General features: G+C 39.6%; 1 protein-coding gene across 14 annotated transcripts in view; it reads left to right on the top strand.

Annotated features, from left to right (window-relative positions):
• LOC18421911 (Alkaline phytoceramidase (aPHC)) overlaps nt 1–20,036 on the top strand; it is a 36,744-nt gene extending 16,708 nt beyond the window's left edge. For 2 of the 14 annotated variants that reach the window (XM_088867537.1, XM_088867541.1), the window contains 2 exons: nt 3,533–3,692; nt 19,538–20,036. In XM_088867537.1, the coding sequence (XP_088723663.1) occupies nt 3,533–3,692; nt 19,538–19,547 (170 nt within the window). In that variant the 3' untranslated portion in view covers nt 19,548–20,036. Of the gene's footprint in view, nt 1–3,532; nt 3,861–8,157; nt 8,697–8,790; nt 8,869–17,281; nt 17,693–19,537 lie in introns of those variants that run through there. The other 12 variants (XR_016056046.1, XM_088867539.1, XM_088867535.1 and 9 more) reach the window with 11 other exon arrangements.
• The last annotated feature ends 4,655 nt before the right edge of the window (nt 20,037–24,691 follow it).

Raw genomic sequence — 24,691 nt, 5'->3', positions numbered from 1 at the left:
TTTCCATAGGTTTTTTTAATTAAAATATTACGTTCTAAGATAAGTTTGTTAAAGATAATCTTTTAAAAGGAAAGATTATGTATCTATTTTTGTGGGAGTTAGTTTTGATTAGGTTATATTAGCTTCGACTTCCTACAATTTTGAAAGAGATATAAGGAAGTTCTAGAAGTTTCTAGATTATTTAAATCCTAATTGGATTAGAAGTGGATATGGGTCAAATATTATGGGGATAATGTTCCTAATCTTCCTTCCTAAATCATGATGGTTGATTTAAGGGTTGGATGACACATTTTATTCTCTTTCACCTTACAAATTTTCTTAATTACTATTAGTTAAAGGTGAGTCGTTGGATAGGCATACCTAAAGGGGTCTTGATTTATGGTTATGTTGTTGCATCTTGCTACTTTTGCTGACAATATACTTATCATTGTCCAATCTACCTCTCCAATAGTGGTAAGCTCCTCAAAAGATCTTATAAGTCCTCATTGAACAATTATTGTTCATGAAATCCTTGAGGAGCACTTGGCATCTTTAAAAAACATTTGAAACTTAAAATATTGATCTCCATGGGAATGTAGTAACATCTCATCCCTAAGGGCATTATGTAAATTTCATTGCCAAGGCTAGTTATGTGAGATCTAGAAAGCTAGGTTCCTTTCTTTTTTTGCGAAGCTAGGTTCATGGTATTTCCTACACCAATAGGCATTTAAAAATTTCTCTACCGAGGTTTTTTCCGTTGATTTACAATATTGGGGTTTTAATTTAGCAACTTCTTATTGGACTGTGTTTGGGCTGCACTTTTTTCCTGCTAACAATTGAAACCTTTTACCCCAAATAGATATCATTCTTTTGATTTATTACCCACGTTGTATTTATTCTATGTTACACTCAATTGGTGGTGTGCAGTTTCTGGTGTGTATGGGTAAAGCATTAGAGAAACTCATGGGCTAGGATGTAATATGACTTGAATCGCTCAGTGGCCTGGAATACCTGATATTCCGTAGAACTCCTGTTGGATATTGGATAATGGTTAACTTTTGGTCCAACAGCAATCTTGAAGAAATTTATGCATAAATATTTGCATTGACAGATATATAGCAGCGTTAACGTGATTGTAAATACATCCTCACACAACATCCTCATCATTGTAAAATGCATCCAAGGATGACACATTCCCAAAAACAATGTAAATTATCTAATGAATTATGCATTCTGATAAGTTCAAAGCTGTCCATCTCTCTTCCAATCTGAGCCAAGTGGACCCCAATATCATGTCCACCTTGTGCATTAGTTACTTTCTTCTTTCATGATTAATTGTTGGCAACATAACTTTCTTACTTAGACATAGATGTTTACGACTAAATGAATTATGTATTCTGATAAGTTCAAAGCTGTCCATCTATCTTCCAATCTGAGCCAAATGGACCCCAATATCATGTCCACCTTGTGCATTAGTTACTTTCTTCTTTCATGATTAATTGTTGGCGACATCACTTTATTACTTAGACATAGATGTTTATGACTAAATCTTTGATTTTACAAATTGGGTTAGCTTAATATTTAGATCATAGATATCATTTTCATATACATATAATGTGTTGCGTTAGAATCAGATTTGAGATATTTATACTACTCATTTTATTGCAATATCTTGTTCAGCTTTGAGATATGAATGGAGACCTGAGTGGTGATTACGAAGTACCATTGCATCTGAAAGTTGGACAGGATCTGATTGTCACTTTCCTTCCATAACACGTAGGCAGTTTCACATTAGGATCCTACTTATCAAAATAAACCATTTTGAAATAGGATTATACTTCATCTTCAATTCTTCTACTTCCATTCTGTGATGAAGTTCTAGTTATCAATCCATTACTTCCATCATTACTTTCTTATTCTTAGGTTCGCTTTCTCTAGTCCATAACTTATGATCAGTGTTTAAAAATATGGTGATCCGGATGGGAACTGGCTGATCTAGATCCCGTTAAATATTGGAAACTGGCCGGTTCTCTTACCAAACCTGATTTCCCACTTTCTTAATATTTTAAGTTTTTCACTTCAAAAATTCTATATATATATATATATATATATATATATATATTATTTTTTATTAAAAGGGGTTTGGTGGAGTGGCCCACCCCCGTTAAATGTTTGGATTTTTTGTTACTATTTTTCCAGAATTTATTTAATATTTATAGGGGCCACCAACACCACATAGAGACAGACGGGATCACTCCGTTCCACACTATCCATGGCCCTTATTCTTTTATGGAGCCTTACCCTCCCTTTCTCTTTTCTTTTCCTCGATGGGGGACTTTTCTATCTTAACGCATGCTTTTGCACCAACCATGTATGCCGAGTGGGGCTTCTATTGTGAAAATTTTGACTTGTGTACAACTCAATAGTATAAAATTGCATCCAATTTTCATATACTTGTGAAGATTTCGGGACTATGACGGAAACATTAAAATTTGTCTCTCTCTATATATGGAGAATCAAATAGTAAGATTCAAGAGGCGATGACTATCCTTGATTAGGGGCATGGGATTTAGGCATATTCCCCCTAAGTTTGGAAAATATTTCCTCTTTCAAATGGCGGTTGACCTTTCTATCTTTGCATTTTTCTAACATTTTCATTGAAGAAGGAGAAAATTTAAAATAAATAATTTTTTGTATGCTTTGGCAGTATTGTTGTAAGCTTCATTTTTTCTGAAAAATATTCATATAAGGCCAATAACAATACATTTTGACTTCCACTTCATTGCTCAATTATTTTTAATTTTATGTTTGTGTTTGCAACGGCATTGGGTTTTACTTGAAAATAGAAAACCAATAAAATTGAGAAATAGGTATTTGTGTTCTTCCTTGATACTTATAGACCGCCATAGTTCCTTGGCAAGAGGAGCATAGCCATTTCAATTGCTAAATCCAATTTTCTAAAGAGGAAGTTATATTCCATAGGAATTAAGAGTTTGAAAACCCAAAAAGATTCAATAGTGAACATACGTACATTCAAACAGGAAATGACGTCTCAATATTCACACATTTTTGTTAGATGATGAAAATTCATTATGCACTGCCCCCATTTTTTCTTAAAAATCTAAAAGACATCATTTAGAACAATTTTTAGTATTTTTTTTTTTTAATGCCAGATCTACCCGATCCGGCTGATTCACCGATGCAGATTGCCGATTCGCCGATCTGAACCAGTTTTCCAAATGGACAATCCGGGCCACCAATATGTTTTTTAAGCATTGCTTATGATACTGTACATAAAAGAAAATTCTGTCCTAATCCCCTTCATGGCTTCTCAAATCAATACATGTGGCTTGAGTTAGTGTCATTGGACTAGCAAAGCATTCACTTGTCATCCATTTGGCTCTGAAAACCTACTTTGTTGAACATGGATTTCCATGCATTAGAAGAAAGTAACAGGGTCTGTCTTGTACTCTTTGTAGTTTGAGTGAATCTCATTACCGTCTTCATTTAGAAAACTTACTTTTGTTTGGTGCTGATGACTTAATGCGTGCAGGATTTTATCTTTTGGCAAAGTTTGAAGCTGCTGCAGATAGAAAAATCTACAGTGCAAATCGTTACATAATTAGTGGCCATTCCTTGGAGCACTTGTGTCTAGTGATGGTTCCTATATTTCTCACTGTTATGCTTTTGTCCAGAAATATTAAGATAGGAAGGTAACTTATACCCTTACCACTGGCACTATTTTGTGTTGTAAATTTTGTATACGGTGTTCTCTTGATGCTGTGTAAAGGCTGGATCCTACCATGGTGATGGATATACACATGGTAAAATATTGCATGTCTGAAAGTTGACGACATAAATATGCTATGGTGGTTACTGCATCTGAACCTTAACTGCAGGTTTTAATACGTTAGCCGCATAGAAGGGAAATAAAAACAGAAACCTAGTTTATACACTATTCTGTGTTTTTTTTTGGGGCCTGTTAATGATACATTTATTGATAAAAATACTTGAATTGCAATATGGATATTTGTCTTGGTCAATGTTATGCCATATTCTGCAATCTAAGGTCTGCCCAAAAATAGGTTCTAGGGTGAGAGCGTTTTATTGGAGCTCAAGTCAATTATTGACTTTTGCGTCAAATATACGTTGGGGGTGTTAAAGCGATACTAATGCTTGTGCCGCTTGTGCGATTCTTTTGAGAAATCTGCCAGCTTTGTACTTTCCATGCAACTGGCTTTTATGACCATGGCCTCTCACAAAAGTTTGAAATCATGCTAAAAGCATTACATATTTATTGTCATCTCCTTCAAGATGCACATCTCATATCCCAACATGTATTTCTCTGAACTCAGATACGAGGCCGGTAAAATCATTGTCTTCAATAATGAGTTAAAGTCCATTCAAAGTTGATGTTTAATGTCTGCGGCTTTCATTGGTTTGTGTAAAAATGCGCGAGTATGAGATTGTAAATGACAAAAATGTAGACTTGGGCTTAATAAAAGAATAACCATAAAGCTATAGGTTGGCTGGCTTAAAATGCTTGTTATTCTCTGAAGTTTAGAGGAAATTAGGGTTTCTTGATTCCTTAGTGAGTTGGAAATCCGAAGAAAATTTTCTCTGTGAGGTCCACCTCAAGGAACTTGTGCCCATGAATTTAGGGAAGCTATGCTACCTTCAAAAGTAATTTCTGCATGCATTAGGCAAAGATCTTGGCTGGACGAAAACATTGAAATAGAAGATGAGTCAAAGAGAGAAGACCTCCCCCACTGTTATCCATCCCGTCACACATCCCAACCCCACAGCTCCCCATCCAATATTGGTCTGCCATCTCGCTCTCCCAGCAACCATCATCCCACCTCTCCCCAGACCAAAGTGGAGGATGTTCCCCGCTTTCAATCTCTACTCTTTCTATACTCAGTTCATCTCTGCACGAAAAACCTAAAGGGAGGTAGTTCTCAAACTTGAGTTACTCAAATATGCTCGCAAATAATGGAGCATCCAACTCCCTGGTAATTTTCGAGCTCACAAGGAGGCGTTGCTGAGCTCCATCCAACTGTGGTTTATCGAAGAATCCAGGTCCCTTTCCCCTTTGGAGCTCCAGGCTTGCGCCCAAGCTAGATTGGACTACCACCACCTCTAGAAGAAAGAGGAAATCTATAGGGCCCAAATGTCCAGAATCAAGTGGCTCAAACAGGGGGACTTCAACACCGTCTTCTTTCACAGAAATGCCCTCTATAGAAGATGGGAAACCTCTGTCTCTCATATCAAGGTCAGCAACTCCATAATTGACCAACCCCCCCTGTTGAACAAGTGGTGGTAGACTTCTCCCACCTCTTTTCTTCACCTGGTCCAAAATCCTTGATGCACGACCTCACTTTACTTAACTCTCTCGGCTGATAGAGCAGCTTCTCTGGAGCGTCCATTTGAGGAGGTCAAAATTTACGAGGCCATCACCAACCTTCGCCAAGATACAGCCCCAGGCCCTAACGATTACTCACTTGCCATCTTCAAATCTTTCTGGGAGACTCTTAAACCTGATGTCCTACAGTTCTTTGCTGAATTTCACTCTCGGGGGGTAGTTAATAATAAGTATATGAATGCCACCTTCCTTGCCTTGATCCCGAAATACGAAGGTGCCGAGGAACTTTAAGATTTCAGACCCATTAGTCTCATTAACAACTCCTATAAGATCCTATCCAAAGTCCTGGCCACCAGGCTTAAAGAAGTTCTTGGTTGGGTTATCTCCCCTACCCAAGGTACCTTCGTTAAGGATAGGCAAATCTTCGATGGAACCCTTGTCGCCTATGAGTGTATTCACTCTCGCACTCAGTCCAAAACCCCAGGTCTAGTCATCAAACTGGACTGGGAAAAGGTTTATGGTCTTGTTAGTTAGGATATTCTTGATGAGACCCAACGGAGGATGGGTTTCGGACCCATTGGAGACTTTGAATGAGCGGTTGTATCTCTAATCCCCATTTCTCAGTCCTTAGGGATTTTTTCCCCACCTCTCGAGGCCTTCATCAAGGCAACCCCCTTTCACCCTTTCTCTTTGCCATGGTGGCCGAGGTCTTTGGTAGGGCCATCACTAGATTCTACCTTAATGGCTACCTCCACGACTTTCAATCCTCTTCCCGTGGCCTGATTATCTCCCATCTGTAGTACGTAGATGATAATATCCTTTTTTGTGATGCCACACAGTAACAAGTCGACTATCTCTAAACACTTGAGTATCTACCAAACAACTTGACAAAACATGAAAACTACAATTGGCTACCCTAATACAGCAGATTTAGAGTTCAAAATCATATGCAACCACATACTTCAAACAGAGGCTTGAGAAGTGCTGTTAAGAACCTCTCATGTTTAACTAAGGAAAACAATGAGCAAAATGCTTCTAAAATCTAACACCAGACATTCCACCACGCAAAAAAGAAAAAAAGAAAAAAAAACCTTTATGAAAAGTAGTCAACAATAAATAATTAGGAACTTTAAATGCATAAAATGCGATTAAATACAGCACATGTGTATGGACTATATTCTCACAGTCATCAAAAACCAAATACTTCAACCAGAGGCTGGAGAAATAAGGTAAATAAAAGCTCATGTTTAATTTAAAAAAAGTTGCACAAAGTACTACTCTATCTAAACTGAAGCATTCAACTGTAAGCAAAAAATCCTCAAAACTAGCCACATAAATCAGATTCCATTGCAAGGCAACATTTTAACATACGATTTTAAGCAATTTTGGGATTTGCAATTCAACATACGGATAAAACGACCCCCATAGGTAAGGTGTGATGATGTGGTTCCTAGGCGACATCCACTGGAGGGACAGGAGGGAGAATCTGAAGGAAAAAATTGTTAGGGGTTCACCCTAAGGCATGGGAAAAAAAAGAAGAAGCATCAAATAACCAAAATCTCAAAACAATGGCACTACCCCCAAGAAAAGAGAAAAAAGAAAACAGTGATGATAGAAATGAAAATCCAACTTAGCAAGGAGAAAACAACAAAAACATTGAAAGCAAACATACTAGATGCGCAAAGGAGAGAGATCAGAGTGAGATAGGGATGAGAGAGAAGATGAAAGAGAGGGGATGAAAGAGAAGATGAAAGAAGAAGATTACCTGGTTGCAGACGCGAGAGAGAAGAAGGCCTTGCTAGGGCTTGCGAGTTGGGAGATGGGAGCTTGGAGGTAGGGGCGAGACGACTAGGATTGCGAGTTGCGAGCTTGGAGGCAGGGGGTGAGACGACTAGGGCTGAGATGGGAGAGAGGAAAGTATCGGGGACTTGGGCACAAAACTTTCTCAAATACAAAGTTCCTGGCTTAGCCATGGAACAAAAAATTTCTTTTTTTTTTAGAATGAAAAATGGGAAAGTTGAGGAAAAAAAAACCTTCCAATAAGTTCTGGACACTGTAGCACTTGTGGATCAAACACGGTACCATATAGACAATCTTACAAGGATAAAAATCAGTAGTTTTCCATGTGCTGATTTCTATCTTTCACGAAATCGATCCCCCTTGACTCTACAAGAATATGTGAAGCTGAGCATGCCTGGAAGTACGGGAGCACGTTCTTTTGCTGTTATATTCCTCTTGCCTCTCATTCGATCAAAACCTATTTATCCGTATAGAGAGACACCCTTGGGTCGATGGGGTTCCCCTTTGCCTCATTGGAATAATATAATATGTATTTCAGGGGCAGTATGCGAAAACCTCGACCATAAATCTCGTCTTCTCTACTTCGTTCATCTCTTTCTCACAGCCCATGATTGCATCGACAACTAGTTTCTTTCTCTCTGTATTCCACTAGCCGTAATGGGGGGAAGATTGGGATTGAGAAGGCTTTATTTTGTTATTGCATGTTCTTTAGCCTTAAAAGCTAGGGAAAAGACTTGATGATAATTAAGCATCGTCTCTTGCTTGAGGCCTTCGTCCCATCTCTTTTCTCCATGTCCATGTCCTAGTCATAGAAATTCTTTTAAGCCTCTGTCATCTAGCTCCTTCCTGCTAAAGGTTGCTTTCATGTCAAACTCTTGGAAGAAGGTTGTTACTTTTATAAGCATTTGCCAATGCAGATTTCTAAAATAACCAGGCAATGACAAATCCAATATAGAAACTTGAAATGTTTTTTGGATTTAGAGTTGCATCTCATTAGATTAAGAAATTTTCGACAGTTTGACGGTGTTAGGAACTTCTTTGTTTTGGAGAAGAACGTACATGAAGTGCTACAGTATCAAGAACTTATTGGAAGGTTTTTTTCCCTCAACTTTCCTATTTTTCATTTTAAGAAAAAAGAACTTTTTTGTTCCATGGCTAAGCCAGGAACTTGTATTTGTGAACTTATTTGTGCCCAAATCCCCGATACTTTTCCTCTCTCCCATCTCAGCCCTAGCCATCTCGCCACTGCCTCCAAGCTCTCAACTCGCAGCCCTAGCCATCTCGCCCCGGCCTTACTGCTCGCAAGCCCTAGCATGGCCTTCTTCTCTCTCGTGTATGCAACCAGGTAACCTTCTTCTCTCAACTTCTCTTTCATCCCCTCTCCATCTTCTCTCTCATCCCTGTCTCCCTCTGATCGCTCTACTCTGCAACCTTTCTCTCCTCTGCGCATCTTGTATTTTTGCTTTCAATGTTTTTGGTTTTTTTTACTTGTGAAGTTGAGTTTTCGTTTCTATCATCAATGTTTTCTTTTTTTTTTTTTTTTTCTGGGGAGCGGTGTCATTGTTTTGGGATTTTGGTTATTTGATGCTTTTTTTTTTTTTTTTTCTTTTTTTCACTCATTAGGGTGACCCCGTAATTTTTTCCTTCAGATTCTCCCTCCTGTTCCTCCGGTAGTTGTCACCTTGGAACCACATCATCGCACATTGCTTGTGGGGGTCGTTTTATCTGTAAGTTGAAATGCAAATCCGAAAATTGCTTAATATCGTATGTTAAAATGTTGTCTTGCAATGGAATCTGATTTATGTGGCTAATTTTGGGGATTTTTTGCTTACAGTTGAATGCTTCAGTTTAGATAGAGTAGTACTTTGTGCATCTTTTTTTTAATTAAACACGAGTTTAGATAAAGCCTTTGGTTGCAGATTACTGTGAAACTCTAAATCTGTTGTATTAGGGTAGCAATCGTAGTTTGCATAGTTAATAATTGTGATTGAATGACAAGGCTTTCAGGAAAATGTCTGCTCCTAGTGATGGTTTTACCTTAGATCTAATCTTCTTTAGTTTCTAGCATTTCAATTTGTGGCTTCAAAATATTTCTCTTGTTCAAGGTTCTTTTACGAGACCATTGAGAAACATCATGTTTTATAATTCTAAGATTTGATCCATACGAAAAGGCACAATATTACTGATTCTTCTTTCCTTTTCTTTTATCTTTTTTGTTGAGCTGTTTCAGGTTTTGTCAATTTGTTTGGAAGATACTAGAGTTTTTGACTAACAATTGAGTGCATAAAGATTTTCACTACGATGCTAGTAATTGAGTCTCTGGTCCATTTTATGTTGTTGTAACACTGAATAAACGGACATGTGAATTCTTATACTGCTAACATATCAAAACAAAAACGGACATGTGAAATCTTATACTGCACATGTTTTGAAATATTACCTGATTAGTTAAAGAAATATTACTTGAGTAGTTGTTGTGCCTGTTGTGGCAATATGTGACCTACTTCCAACAAATGTTTCTCTATAATTATTTCCTTCATACATGACATATTTGTCCTTCATACATTTCAGCAGGTAATCAAACACAAGTACCCAGAACTTAACATTCCAGCAGGTTATCAAATACCGTACCCAGAACTTATTTAATCCTTCCAGAACAAAACCTTCCACTTCCCAGCAAAGAAAAACTTATTTTTTCCAGGGAACGTTTATCTTGTAGCAAACAAACGTCCCTGAAAAGTATCTGGGACTTGGGCACAAATACGTTCCCAAATACAACTTCCTGGTTTAGCCATGGAACCAAAAAGTTCATTTTTTAAAATGACAAATAGGAAAGTTGAGGAAAAAAAAAACTTCTAATAAGTTCTGGACGTTGTAGAGCTTCCTGTCTGTCAAACACGGGATTGCTGTTGTGTTATTGACTTGTAATGGAGAAATAAGTTCCCCCAAACAAACGCGCCCTTAGAGGAGGTAGCTTCAGTATCACAGCGGGGGCATAACCATAGAGAGAGTTGGCCTTTTGCAATAACTGCTATTTTATTGTGATTTATTCATGGGTTAGAAAGCCATGAGGCTTTCACAAGGTTTGATGCAGAATCCTACATGAGGGCAGCATCCTTTACTCCTTTCATTTCGCGGCCGAGGTCTAGACAGTGCTGAAGATGTCAGTGCCAATGTTCCATGGGGCAAAGCTCCAGCTGGGGCATTGGTCACCTCTTTTAGGAGCTTAGAAAACCGCAAGTCTTGGATCAAGGCCCATGATATTCTGCTCCATGCTTGGAATTGAATCATGATGTTTTCAAAGTGATTGGTGATATTTGTAGCGGGTCTTATAAAAGTAACCTGGATTTCATTTGGCATACTCCATCTGGGCCCTCCAGATCTTGGTGGTTATATCAACAATACATTTACCTTTGATTATTGCTCAAATGAAGTTTTTGTTCCACGTAGAACAAGAGCAGGGTACCCCAAATCTGGAGACTGTGTTCTTTCTCGCCATATTCTCCTTCATTTTCTCAAAGGGATGCCATAGATCAGGATCTGAGGGCTGGCAGATTGTCGTACACCGGAAAAATCGTAGGTAGATGAAGAGTTGCCTGAAGAATCAGACAAATCATAACCCCAGGGCTGGTCGAACTAGGCGGAAGAGAAGAACGACCTAGTCCACCATGTAGGACTAAACAAAGGCTGACATGTTATCTGTATTGGCTACTTGTCAGTCTTCCCCTCTACAAATTTCAAAATCTATTCCAAGCCTGAAATTGAGTTCGAATTGTTTCAAATTCAAAACCCTATCCCATACTGGCCCTACCAAGGATCAATCCTCACTGTCCTTCCTCTATTGTCAATGGACCTTAATGCTCATGTTCATATGTTAGCCTGCCTTACATGTCCAATCCCTGTTCGGTTTGAATCTCCCTCTTCAACCCTAGTTTCATCCCATTTGTTAATCTCCCCTAATTTGAATACAACAACCGGGATTGCATACTCAACTTGCCAGTTTTTTATCTGTCACTTCAAGCATACACACAAACTCTCCAGCTGTAGCCACTGCTCACCGGGTGTTGTCCTTCACCTCTCCTTCCCCTACTCTCAATCTAGAGTCTGGACCCTCACAATTTAAAATTCAAATTCTGATCCAATTGTCAACTGTCTTACCATGTCTCCCCCATATCAATGTAGCCCTCCTCTCCACACCTAGCTGATGAATACATTACAGCCTTGATTTCCTGGTCATACTGATCCCAATGTAGCACCATCACTGACTTAGTGGGCACAGGCCAGATCACCCCATGTGTTCACTTCTATTAGGTCTCAGCACTCACTCAGCGACAACTAACCCAGGTTATCCTGTGTATCTAAAGGTAGGGAACCCTAATCCAGCTCGTGTTCCCATCGTGAGATGGTCTATTGTTGACCCAATGTTTAAAGGTCCAGATGGCCCAATTGTTCCTTAACAGCAAACCCAGTACCAAAACCATTGTTGCGTGGAATGTCACTTGCCGCATCAGGCCAGCTAGGATGGATGTACGGGGAGCATCCCCCATATTCTTGAGTGCCCCTTGTGCCCAGAAACATTAAACTCATGCCCTATCTATCAGCTCCTATCATTGGGCGTCTTCATCACTGACTTGATGACTGGCCGAATGGTTTCACAAGATATGCTACAAATAACCAATGCTCCAGACCGCATGATACCGATGGGCTATCTGCCCCTGCTGAAAATCATAAACAAATGGACAGCCTCAATCCATCCACGAAGATGGGCAGCCATCCACTGGCCTAGAGAGGAAGACACGATTTTTTTAAGGCCACTTTACCCACCTGAAGGTTCCCATTGGATGGAACAATCATGATCCTCCACCTGTTTGGTACCGATGCTTCGAACCCTTTGGTCCAAATATGCAACCGCCTCTGGCCCATAGTTGTTGGGTACGGGAATGGGAATGGTTCCTGGATCGGGGGTGGGATCGGTAGATCGAAACTATACGGAAGATCCCTGTGTTAGGGATCGTTGCCCGTACAGCCTCAAAGGTCGGGATCGAGGTCCATACGTATTGGGGATCGAGCTCCTTTATTACATAGGATCGAGAATTATAATATGAAGGTGTGAAATCCTATACGCAAGAAACAAAGTTCCCAAGGGCATTTTTTTGAGTTTTTTAACTCAAGGAGCGCATTAGTAAAAGTGATCCAACATATTATGGAGCGAGGAATAACTTTTATAGGAGCGAGTTCCTTTTTCTTAGAACACAAGTTCCTCGTGTAGGTGATAAGGATCTATGCTTTAAAATATAGCTCTCGGCATTGTTAACCAATAACATGTTGGCTTAGTCTTCTATGAAATAAATAAGGAACTTTAAAGAGATCCCATATTGGTGGGATCTGGATGCCAAATATGGCGATGCTTGTGTTCTGTTATTTGGAATCTAGATCCTACTGCGCTCTGGAGCGCAAACCATAAGATTAGGGAACAAGATCTTGTAGTGTTTAGGAACGCGAAATATATTTTCAGATGGAGCAAGATCCCGAAAACACTAAATTGAGTTTCAGACGAGATCTGCCCTGAGATTGAGAGAATCGAGGTTCTGCAAGGGATCGCCAAGCAAGGAAGGCGATCCCGGTAACCATGCTCTGTCCTATTTCTCCTTCTTCATCACCTGTTTCTTATCTCTGTCCTTAAAAATTTGTATAAGAGCCCAATGCTCATCTCTTCCAGCTCTCAGGCCTGCACCCTCCCCCCTCCCTTTCCAAGGTCCTGCGCCGATCTACTTTTGAAGTCTCTCTAGTATGGGAGCACCATTTTCTCACCTACTGCAGCCCCTGTACCTGCAATTTACGATGTATTCCAGACCAAAATCCTTGGTTAGATCTTAGTGAACACACTTCCCTCGTCTTTCTAATAACGCAAATTATCCAGTCTATTCTACACTAAATAATGATACTAAAGACTTCTTGATCAGAACTGCTCTTAATAGGACTTTTCCACACTCCAAGTCAGGCACTCCTCGGCAGGTCATCTGCCCTTAGTGAAAATCACTAAGTAGTTAACTGCTCAAATCTATCCATGAAGACACGCAACCCTCCACTAGCCCAGAGAGAAAGATAAGGTTCCCTGTTGGACGAAACAATGATGACCATCCACCTGGTTGGGAGTGATGCTCTCGAGCCGCTGGTCCAAATATGTGACCCCTTTTGTCACCTGTTTCTTCTGTCCTTCTTCCTCAAGTTTCATCTAAGAGTTCCTTGCCCATCTCTATCAATCTTTCTGGCCTTTCCTTCCCATATGAGGGCATCATATACTCTCCTCATGCAGCTGCTGTGCCTGCAATTTATGGTCTATTTCAAACCAAAATCTTTATTTGTTAGGTTTTAGTGAAAACGTCTTGCCTCTTCGAGTTGCTCTAATTATCTTGCCTCTTCGAATTGCTCTAATTATCTTGCCTCTTCCACAATATATAATGATACTGGAGAACCCACAAACTCGAGCCTTCTTATATGCCTTTCCCCAAACCCACCAACCAAAGAAAAGGAGTAATCAAGCTATCATACCCTGTCCTTCCTTGGCCACCCAAAGGTTCTCTTCAGAGCCCTTATGTTCACCACCAATTGTTGCCCCCCTCAACATCCCAAGTCAGGCCCTCCCTTACTTCAAGTCCTCACCCATGCGAGGACTTTGACTTGACCCTGTACTTTTTATCTTCCCTTCCACCTAAAATGACCCTTGTATCCCTGAGATCTTGCCCCTGGGACGGCATGGAGAGCACTGATGATGACCCATACACCCCAAAATCCGATGCACAGAGTTCTCTTTCTCAGTGGACTTGTGGAAAATAAAGAGGATTGACATAGCAGAAGAAACTAATGACTAGGTGCTTTGGATAATGGGTTTCATCCATGACGGCCCTGCTAGTGACATCAATGAGGCTTTAAGGAGAAAGCCATTAGAGTAGGTAAAGTTAAAGGCAAAGCCAAAGCGACCTAGATTAACCTCTCTTGCAATGTAAACTATGAGAAAACTGTAGGTTTCCACTTCTACACCGGGTTCTTTTGCAGCACAAAACCACCAAACTCCTGAGGAAATCAGACTTCTAGATTTGGAGAAATCTCGATTGTTACTCTCATCCGAAACCCAACGTAGAATTGACCTAAAGATACAATACCAAGACATCAAAGAAGATATCTATTGGGCCCAAAGATCCCGGGTCAAATGGCTCAAGGTTGGTGATCTCAACATCCACAAGACGGCGAACTGTAGGAGAAGAGAGAACACTATCACACACGTTTGGGTAGGTGATAGATACCTCGATCAACCTGCTCAGATCGAGGAAGCAGTGCTTCACTTCGTCTCTAACCTCTTCTTGGCCCCATCTCGCTCTAAACGGCAACGGGTGATCTCCAATTCAGCACGCTTAATCCTGAAAAAGCGTCCTGGCTCGAGAGACTGTTCTCTGAAGATGAAATCTATGCTGCCATTTCTAGCCTGGCAGAGAACAAGGAGCCCGGACCGGATGGATGTCCCATAGCTCCCTTCAAAGAGTTTTGGGAATCCTTCTGGCCTGATCTTTTAGCCTTGTTCTCTTAATTCCATGCCAGAGGGGTCATTCACCGTGCTATAAATGCCACTGTCATTGCATTGGTTCCAAAGTTAGAAGGTGCTGATTGTCTCAAGGACTTTTGCGCCATTAGCTTGGTAAATTCGACTTATAAGATAATCGCTAAGGTCTTATCCTCTCGATTGAAAGAAGTATTGCCGCTGGTAATTTCCTAAACCATTGCGGCCTTCATTAAAGATTGTCAGATTCTAGACAGGGCTCTTGTAGCTACGCTCACTCGCTACATATCGCAAAACGACCAGGTCCCGTTGTCAAATTGGACTGGGAAAAGGCTTATGATCATTTCGATTGGGTGATTGTCGAAGAAACCCAATTGAGGATGGGGTTTGGAAGTAGGTGGAGACGTTGGATGAGTGCCTGTTACACCCAACCCTAGTTCTCAATCCTCATTAACGAGTCCTCAAAAGGGTTCTTTCCTTCCACTAGGGGATTCCGCCAGGGAGACCCTCTCTCCCCATTTCACTTTGCCATAACAACAGGGGTGTTAAGCAGATCCATATCTAGGATGTATGCTGCGGGTCTGTTGAACGGTTTCTCGTGTGGTAACAACGACCCCATTGTCTCCCACCTTCAATATGCGGACGACACTTTGGTCTTTTGCAATGCCTTACCGGAGGAAGTAAACTATCTTTTCCTCTTCCTAAGATGCTTCGAATATTCTACTCGTTTTAGGGTGAACTTTAAGAAAACCAAGATGTTTGGGTGGTGGTTGACCCTGAAGAGGTCAAAGGCTTTTCAGACAGTTGGGGCTGCGAGGCTGACGAACTCCCCTGTACCTACCTAGGACTACCCCTGTGTGTAGGGAAACCAAAGAAGAAGCTTTGGTCAAACATCCTGGACAAAGTTGACCGCAAATTCGCAGGATGGAAAGGGTGGTTCCTCTCACCAGCTGGCAGACTTACTCTCAGTAAAGCCACTTTAGCAAACATACCCATCTTACCAGATGGCCCTTTTCAGCATGCCTATAGCAGTGGTACAAAGAATCGAGAAGCTCATTCGTATATTCTTTTGGTGCTGGGGACGCCTCTACTCCCAAATTCCATCTCGTGGCCTGGGATAAACTTTGCTTACCTAAGAGGCTGGGTGGTTTGGGGATCAGAAACCTAAGACAGCAAAATATTGCTCTTCTTGGTAAGTGGGGGTGGAGACTATTAACTCTACGGTTCTACTGTGGGTGGACATTCTCAGGTTTAAATACCGCATCCCATATACCCCGTGGCTACCAGAGTTAAAATTTTATCCTAGGGCTTCCAGAATCTGGAAGTCTATCATCAAATCTTTCCACCTGTTCGTTAGAGGGATCAGATTCCAAGCCAGTGGGGGCAACAACATTCGATTCTGGTCGGATCTTTGGATAGGTCACCAGCCTCTTAAAGACCAGTATCTGGAACTTTTCTCCTTGGCACGTCATCAAAATGCCCTTATAGAAGAAGACCTTGATCTTGCTGAGAGCTCAAGGTTGTGGAATCATCTTTTCAGAAGAGGCCTTTCAGCTGAGATTGCGTCGTTCTTAGAATTAGCCCATGTCCTGGCTTCTTATTTCTTTCAACCCCATGGTGAAGACGAAATCATCTGGGCACCTGCCGCCTCAGGGTTTTTACAGTCTCTTCTCTCTACTCTTTCATATCACAACCACCTACCTTTCCGTTAAATCTCGCCTCTTTGGTCAACCAAGCTTGGACCTCCATGGTGCCTCCAAGACTGAAACTTTTCATGTGGATTGCACTTCACTTAAAAGTGCTCACTGTTGACCATCTTCAGCAAAGTGGGTTCTCACTCCCAATCAGATGTGCTCTGTGCCTCAATGAGGAGGAGACAAACTCTCACTTGTTCCTCTCATTCTTGTTTGCTTTCGAAGTCTGGGGGAAGATCCTGTCTCTCTTTGGCATGCAGTGGGTCCTATCCAAAGAGGTACTCTCGCTACTCAGAGCTTTCGAACCATACCCCTGGCCCAAGGCTGGCATTTTCCTTCGGAAAACTATGGTCGCAACAATTGTATGGGCCCTTTGGAGGGAAAGAAACAACAGAATCTTTTAGGGGGGAACTAGGAACACCTTCTCTTGTGTTCCCTAAAATCAAGGCTCGGGTAGTTTTTTGCGCCACAAACCACAAACTTTTCCAAGGAGTCCCAGTTTCAGCCTTCCATCAATTGGAATACCGTTATGCATTATTCCAAGGGGAGGATTCCTAGAGCTTCACATTGGCAACCCCCACCCCAGGGCCACCTTAAGCTCAACTTTGAAGGGTGCTCTTTAGGCAATCCTGGACCATCAGGAATAGGAGCTGTGCTTAGAAACCACGCTGGCTCCATGTTGGCTTTGACCACCTAGTTCGTAGGCCACATGGACTCAATGGAGGCAGAAGCTACTGCGCTGTTAGAGGGCATTAGATTGATCCAACCCTTCTCAAACTCGTCTTTTATAATAGAAGGCAACTCAAAGAATGTCATTACTTGGGCTAGACATCCCTCCTCTATCCCTTGGGTCTTAAACCACATCTTTGACGAAATCTTACACCTATGCAGGAGACTAACCGTCGAATGGAGGCACACATGGAGGGAGACAAACCACGTTGCAGATGCCATGGCGAAAGCTGCGGCCCGCGGTGAAGATCTTGAACACCTCGACAAGTGGAACCCGAGTTTCCTAACAGCCTTTCTTGAGGCTCCTCTCTTACCCTGCATATTGTACCCACGCTTTTAGCTTTTAGTAGCTTTTTCTAGCTATCCCAAGTGGATAGCTCTTCTCTTTCTCCCCTTTGTAACTCCACTAACTATCCTTAGTGGATGGCTCTTCTCTCTCTCACCCTTGTAACTCTGCTATCTGCCTGTGGATAGCCCTCTCTTTCCTTCCCCTTTGTACTTTTCTCTAATATATATAACAGTCAACATTATCAGAAAAAATAAAAATAAATAAAGTAGCTATATATGCCTGTATATGCAGACTTGTTCCAATGGGATCCCCAAACTTGTATGGCATTTCATGAAATATGTTCAACATTTTAGGGATTCCTTGTTCGGCTGTTCCGCTGGGACCCCATCAAGGAGAACCTGCCAGCTGAAAGATGCACTTTTGGTAGTGATGTACAGTTTCCATTTTCAAAATCTGCAATTGAAGTGTCCCTCCATAGACAGCTTACTACCATTCTTGTACTCTTTTTTTTTTTCAATGTCCATAACATCTATCTACTACGGTGTCTGCCCTTAGAGTAATGGCCTGATAATTTTTTTTCCATTGATTGTCAGCCTCCAATATTGTATCATAAAGCTTGTGTTGTGTACTTCAAGTAGTCTGAGCACCTCGAGGCCCCAATCCTGGTTGAGCAAGTCTCCTGTTATATTCATAAACTGTGGCCTTGACCACCATGAATTTCTGAAAATCATTTAAATTTGTTATGACTTGTTTATGGGTATTGGGAACATAGAGGCATAAATTTGCTGGTATGCTTGTGGACCGCTGTTATTGTACTCCCTGGAAGGTGATAATCTTGTTTCCATGAACTAACTCAACTGAATTTTCTCCAACGGAAAATTCAGATATTAAGGTTTGAAACAACCTACGAAAGGGGACCCTTGAGACAAGTGACTGTCTAAGCTTTTTCTACCCACTTGTATAGTAGACAAATTTTAAAGAGAATGATCGGTGAAACTTGGATAAAATTGAATTCCCAAGTTTCCTTTTTTTTTCTATTTATACCCTTCGTGGTGAGTCATTGTTTTTGGTTCCCATAGGTCACATACCTGGAGCATCTCCCATTGCTGTAGGGAAGGTAACAAGGTGGCAGTCTTTATTTGATCTCGCATGTGAAACTCATAAGAGAATTCTAGCTGTAAGGTGCAGAGTTTCCTCAGAGACCTTGTGAGGATTCAACGAGCACCTTCTGTTCAGCTCGTCATAAAGTGATGTACATGACCAGGCACTTGGAAGCAGTCGTATTTTCTGGATTCATATGAGGAAAATGTTGACATCTCATGGCACTCACTATCATAATGAACAAGTGATTAGTTTTGGCCCATTTTAGTCATTTGATTCAAAAAGTGGTCCGCCCCACGTAGGGGGGCCTGGACGCATTGCCTAGTCGGTGGGTTGTCCCTGGGCACCCTCCTAGTACTTCGTCTAGGCGGGGGGCCTAGGGTACCTGGGCGGGCGCCCTAGGGACTGTGCTTGCCTTAGTTCAAAAATACCCATTGGGTGGGGCTTGTGGTGTTTTTTATATTTGGATTATAAAAAATGTATGAATATGCATTTTTTGTACAAAATCTGGTCTTAAAAACACCCCTTGCCCCTTTCGAGCCTAGGCTGCCTAGATCCCTGAGCAGCCGCCTAGGCACCGCTTGGTATGTTTTGGAACACAAGTCATGAATGCTAGGCAGCTTATATCTTGTAAAGTTGATCTTGCGTAGGATGCCCTCCTTTTCTCTTCATAATATATTTCACAATTATTCTAATTATTCCTTTTTTGTGGGGCAAAATGAAGTCACGACATAGTTTACATGAGCTGTCAGATGAAGCATTTTACTAGTTTTATTGTTAACAAATCATTATTCGTAGTTTGTATCATTGATGAAGTCATTCCTAGTACAATCACTTTAGCCATTTGCTGCCCTCTCTCTTTTCTTAGGGTTCTGTGGAGTTTTTTTATTATCTTTTTTTGTTTCTTTTTTTTGAAATCTTGTATTTGCCTCCATGTTGGAAACAACTGATTTTTCAATTTAGCGCATTGACTGAGGTCATCATGGACTTGGTAAGCCGGTTCAGTAGTCATTCATTGTGTAATGCAGGGACTCCTGAGAGAACCAAATCACAACCCATGCAGTGAACAGTTGGTTTCTGCATTGGTTTCGAAAAAAGGGTAATGAGAAGCTGGAGAAGTTTTTGTTGAATGAAGGATGTCCGCCAAGCTGCGAACTTGGCAACAATCATTGATTGAAATTGAATGGATCCTCTTCTTCCTCGTATACATCTCAACACATTTATACCAATGATGATCATTCTTATGGCTATGAAGAATCAGTATCCGCATGGCATCTCTAAGTCCATGGAATAATCCTGGAGGCTGATTATGGCGGTTAAACTGAGGTGTCCTGATGTGAGAAATGTATCAGTAGTTGTATATCTTTGTTCATGTGAGCTTATCTTCAATTTATTCAAAATTTATTTCCTTAGATATTGAATATGAAAATCTGATTTATCCCTAAAAGAAAAGGATCAACAACCGTTTGTTTCATGTCGTGTATGTGTCATGCACAATGAAATTGAAAGATCTTTCATCTTTTTAAATTACTGGTGGAATTCATATGTAAGCCCTAGATTGGGAGACCTGCAATTCTATTAAAGAATGGTCTTACTTGAAAGGAAAAAGTTTATATAAGGGTGAGGCCATAAACAATCAAATGAAGGCGCACCTAAAATATCCACTAGAAGAGATTGTTTCGATGCCCAAAAATCTTCAAATCGATCATCTCGACCTCAAGATATATAGGCGAATAAAATGGATTTCAAGCTTTAGAAATAGTGTATCTTGTATTTTTTGGACGGTCAATTTTCAAGATTTTCAAGTGTTCATAGATATTCTTGATAACACTATTTTTGAAGCTTTAAATTTTATAATTAGAGATAAAATAAATTTTCAGACACATCACAAAGATCTTCAATAGTGAAACATCTTTCGAAATTATTTGAATAATTATTTGAAGGTGCGCTTTAGTTTGATTGTTTAGGGCCTAAGCCTTGTACAAGCCTCACCCTACTTAAAAATATGGGAAAAGCACATTTTCATGGCGAGGAAGTTGTGTGCTCCCTCAGGAGCGCACAATCAATGAACTCGAGCGTTTCATTCGTTTTGTATAGATATGTGTTCGCAATTGCATGATAAGCCACACACATCCATGGAAGCATATCGAACATTTAGTCCCTTGGCTAGAACCCTATTCAGGATAACTTTCAACAACCTGAAATTTGTGGATGTGTGATCAACTCAGAAAAGTGACTTTCATGCACACTATATGTTCCCAAACGAATGAAACGCCGCCCAAGTTTTGGACTATGATCTTAAGCATATAGGAAATCAGAGATCGAATTTGATTTTTTTTTTTTTGAAGATACCCATCTAGTTTTGATCCCAAAATTTCGGATCTATAGGATCCTTCCAAGTGGGTTTTTTTTGCTTGAGGGAGTCGGTAAATAGGGTGAATATGCTATAGTGTTACATGTTATTTGAAAAGAAAAATGAAATGAGATAAAAGAAGACCCTGCATATTTTACAAGGAAAAAGTTTATACAAGGTTGCAACCTTACCTCTACGGATGCCCCTCAACAATCCATCGGAAAAGATAGTTCTAATGTTGAAAAACCCTTTGATTGATCATCTCGACCTTGAGATGTATGACCATGAAAAATAAAAAGACTTTAAGATTCATAAATAGTGCATTTTACAACATATTATCTACACCGTCAATTTTCAAGATTTTCATATGTTTATAGATTTACTTGATTTTAATCATTTTTAAAATTTAAAATTTTATAATTAGATATAAAAATAGATTTTGGAATAATCCTAAGAACATGTTACATCAAAATTATACAGCATGATAAATTTGAAAGTTCACCTTACCTCTACAGCTACGGATGTATTATACACCATGATAAAATTTGAAGGTTCACCTTACCTCTGCAGCTACGGATGCATCGGTATGCCAACTGCACCCATCTACGGATGCATCCGTATGCCAACTGCACCCATTTTACAAAGCAGATAGAGTTATACATTTACTGATGTCTCAATTTGCTTATGGCTCATGGGAAGTGCGAGAGAGCTTGAGGTATTTTGAGAAAGAGGATTGGGTAGTGATAGTTTAGATTTTTTCATTCTGTTGGAGTCAGAGAAACTGCATAAATGTTGATCATCCTGCTTGCTTGGCTGGGACAACAGAGACCCAAGTTATTGAAGACTGTTCTTCCATTAGGTTTTTATGGCAGGGAGGTCTTTCAAAATTGAACCTATTTATACCCTAGAAGGGAGCAGCATGGAAGGCTGCCTTTCCACTTTACAACTTCCACACAGTAATATCAAACATAGAAGTGGGAGAAGTGGGACATTTAATTCTCATCTAGAAACTCCTACTTATCAAATACAACCTAAGAATAATATTTTATTGAAAACATTAACGGTACGTGTCACTTTGAGGGGCATTCCTCCTTGATAACAATCATAAGTTCAAGCTTGACCTATTCTATACATAATACATAGAACCTCCAAAATCATCATACGTTTACTTCTAGTTAATAAACACTAACTCAAAAAATCCCATCCATTTAATCGGTAACCTCCCGGTTAGATCAGAATCGATTTCGGTTTCGACTGGTTTTGATAATAGACCAGGTATTTTAAAAAAATTATATAAAATCCCAAAAAATGATTTTGTTTATAATGTGTTCTTTTAATGTTTTCATCATTATGGTAAATATTGACAATTGTTTTGGCCATTAATACTTATTTTTGCATTTTTCTATTTTTTTGGGAAATTTTTAAGAATACCATTGGGTACAAATCGATTCTTTAAAATCCATTTTTCATTAATTTTTAACTTCATTTTGATGTGCTTTGTTTAATCATTCTTTAAATATATTTTTATGTTTTGTTATATTTATTATATATTTTTAATACTTTTTTGACTGCCCAGAACTTGCTCGGTTAAAACAATTGAACCAACCGGTTTACTGGTTAAGCGGGTTGAACTGTTTCCAGGCCCATGTACGGTTAACCGTTCCAATTTGATTTTTCCTACAATGGTTTGGACAACTATATTCATCCCAACCACCTTTTTAAGGTATGATATGTGGAACAGTGGGTGAATTTTTGATGATTCTGATAGCTCCAGTTGCCAATGCATTCAATGACTTCGTAAGGTCCGTAAAATTTTGGAGCAAGCTTCTTTGGCCCACGAATTGCCACTAATATTTGATGATATAGTTGCAACCTTAAAAAAACTGTCTCCTATTTGAAATTCTCTTTCCACTCGTTTTTAACCCTTTGCTCAAATAAAACTGCTAATTTATTAAAACCTCTAAGTCAAATCCAAAAGACTCATTGTAGTAGAGTTAACGAAGTAAATTTGGGAACCTTTCAAAGCAATCTTGATTTTTGAAAAGTTAAATACCTGTCTTTTGGGAAAAGAATTCATCATTATGATAAGAATGTGATAAAGTTTTATGTTGGTTGTCTATGTAAGGCAATCCACCTCCTTTACTCAAGTATGGGATATGTTTAAGGCAGGTTTAAAATCCTCACCCTTTTTGGGGAAAGCAATCTGGTTAAAACAACTCTTTCCAAATCTTTTGATACATAGTTTTTCCTTATTTATTGCTCCCGATGAGATTACTTAGAGACTTGAAGGTTTAATGAGGAAATTCTTTTGGAGTAGTGAGGATCGGTATGCTTACAATGAGATGGAATTCTTATATAAATGAAAAAAGCTTAATTCAAGATTGAATACTTCCTCAATTCGGAAGGGGATCGTTTGTCGCCGGCCACTGTATACTAGTTATAGCAAAATTGTAGCTGGGAATGGAGCTAGTACAATTTTTTTGGAATGAAGAGTTTGGGATGCTCCATTTCGAGCTAAATGAATCAGTATCTAAAAAATAAAAGGCATTATGCTAAAAGATTGACTGTTTCTGGTGAAAATTTTCAGTTAAATCCTAGTATGAAAAGTTGTGGGATTCTTGTATGTGCAGCAAAGATCAACGGATATTAAAGCATGGTCTCTTCCATCTTCTCCATGTAATAAGGCTTTCTCTTGGCTAGCCATTTGCAACTGAAACTGTCAATTGAGAAATGGAGAATTGTTTCATGCGTGTTGGACCACATTTCTACAATATGCAGTCTCAAGGTATAAAGCATCTATTTTAAAGATGGATGCAAATAGGTGGTCCACCTAAAAATAATTGAAACTAACGGTCTACATGTCCATCTAAAAATATTTGAAACTAACTGTCTACATGTTTTTTAAATAGAACTATTATTTCTAATTTTCAAAATTTATTTATTTTTTCATATTCATGATCTCCATGTTAGAGATTACCTATCCTTAAAAAATTAAATCCAAAAATCCATCTCAAAAATAGATTTTTAAGAGGCAACTCATTTCTACATGGACTTATAGAAACCATGTCCTTGAGTAATTGGGGAAACGAAAACTTATTATGGTCAATATTTGTTTGCTTTGTAACGAGGATGAGGAGACTAATGAACACCATTTTTCTCCATTCCTAGTGTTGCAGACTTGATTGGAGTTGGAGTTGGACTCCGGGACGGTTTGATCTTGCAATTGTTTTAGGAATGGAGATCCACACCTTTTCCCTACGCAATCTTACTTTGATTTGTGTTGTTTGCAGGTATTCTGGGGAACCTGTAGGAGAGAGAGAGATAATAGATTTATTGATGGAATTGTTAGCGGTTTTGAAGCTATGAAATCTAAGGTGCTAGCTCATGTGTGCCCTGGATTAAGGTGAAAGAAGATGACACAGGCACACGGGATGGGCAAATTTATGCGTGTTTGTGGATTGTATAGATCCAGGACTTTAAACAGTCAAAGTAAAACACACCGTCAAATAGTGTTGATAAATGTAGTTTCAATATTGGAAATCTTTGTGATAGCCTTAAAATATATTTTCATCTTTAATTATAAAATTTAAAGCTTCAAATATAGTATAGATCGAGCATATCTATGAAAACCTTGAAAATTTTGAATATTGACGGGCCAAAAATGCATTATAAGATACACTATTTCCAAAACTTGAAATCCATTTTTTCGTATGTCTATGTATCTTGAGGTCGAGATGATCAATTTGAGGATATTTGGGCATCAAAACAATATCTTCTGGTGAAATTTTTGAGGTGGCTTTAATTTGATTGTTTAGAGCCTCGGCGTTTT

Source organism: Amborella trichopoda, chromosome 5 (assembly GCF_054954075.1).
Source record: "Amborella trichopoda isolate Santa Cruz 75 chromosome 5, AtrichopodaSantaCruz75HAP2 v2.0, whole genome shotgun sequence".
NCBI lineage: Eukaryota > Viridiplantae > Streptophyta > Magnoliopsida > Amborellales > Amborellaceae > Amborella > Amborella trichopoda.
Note: the sequence above shows the minus strand (reverse complement) of the source record. Positions and strands in the feature narration are given on the sequence as shown.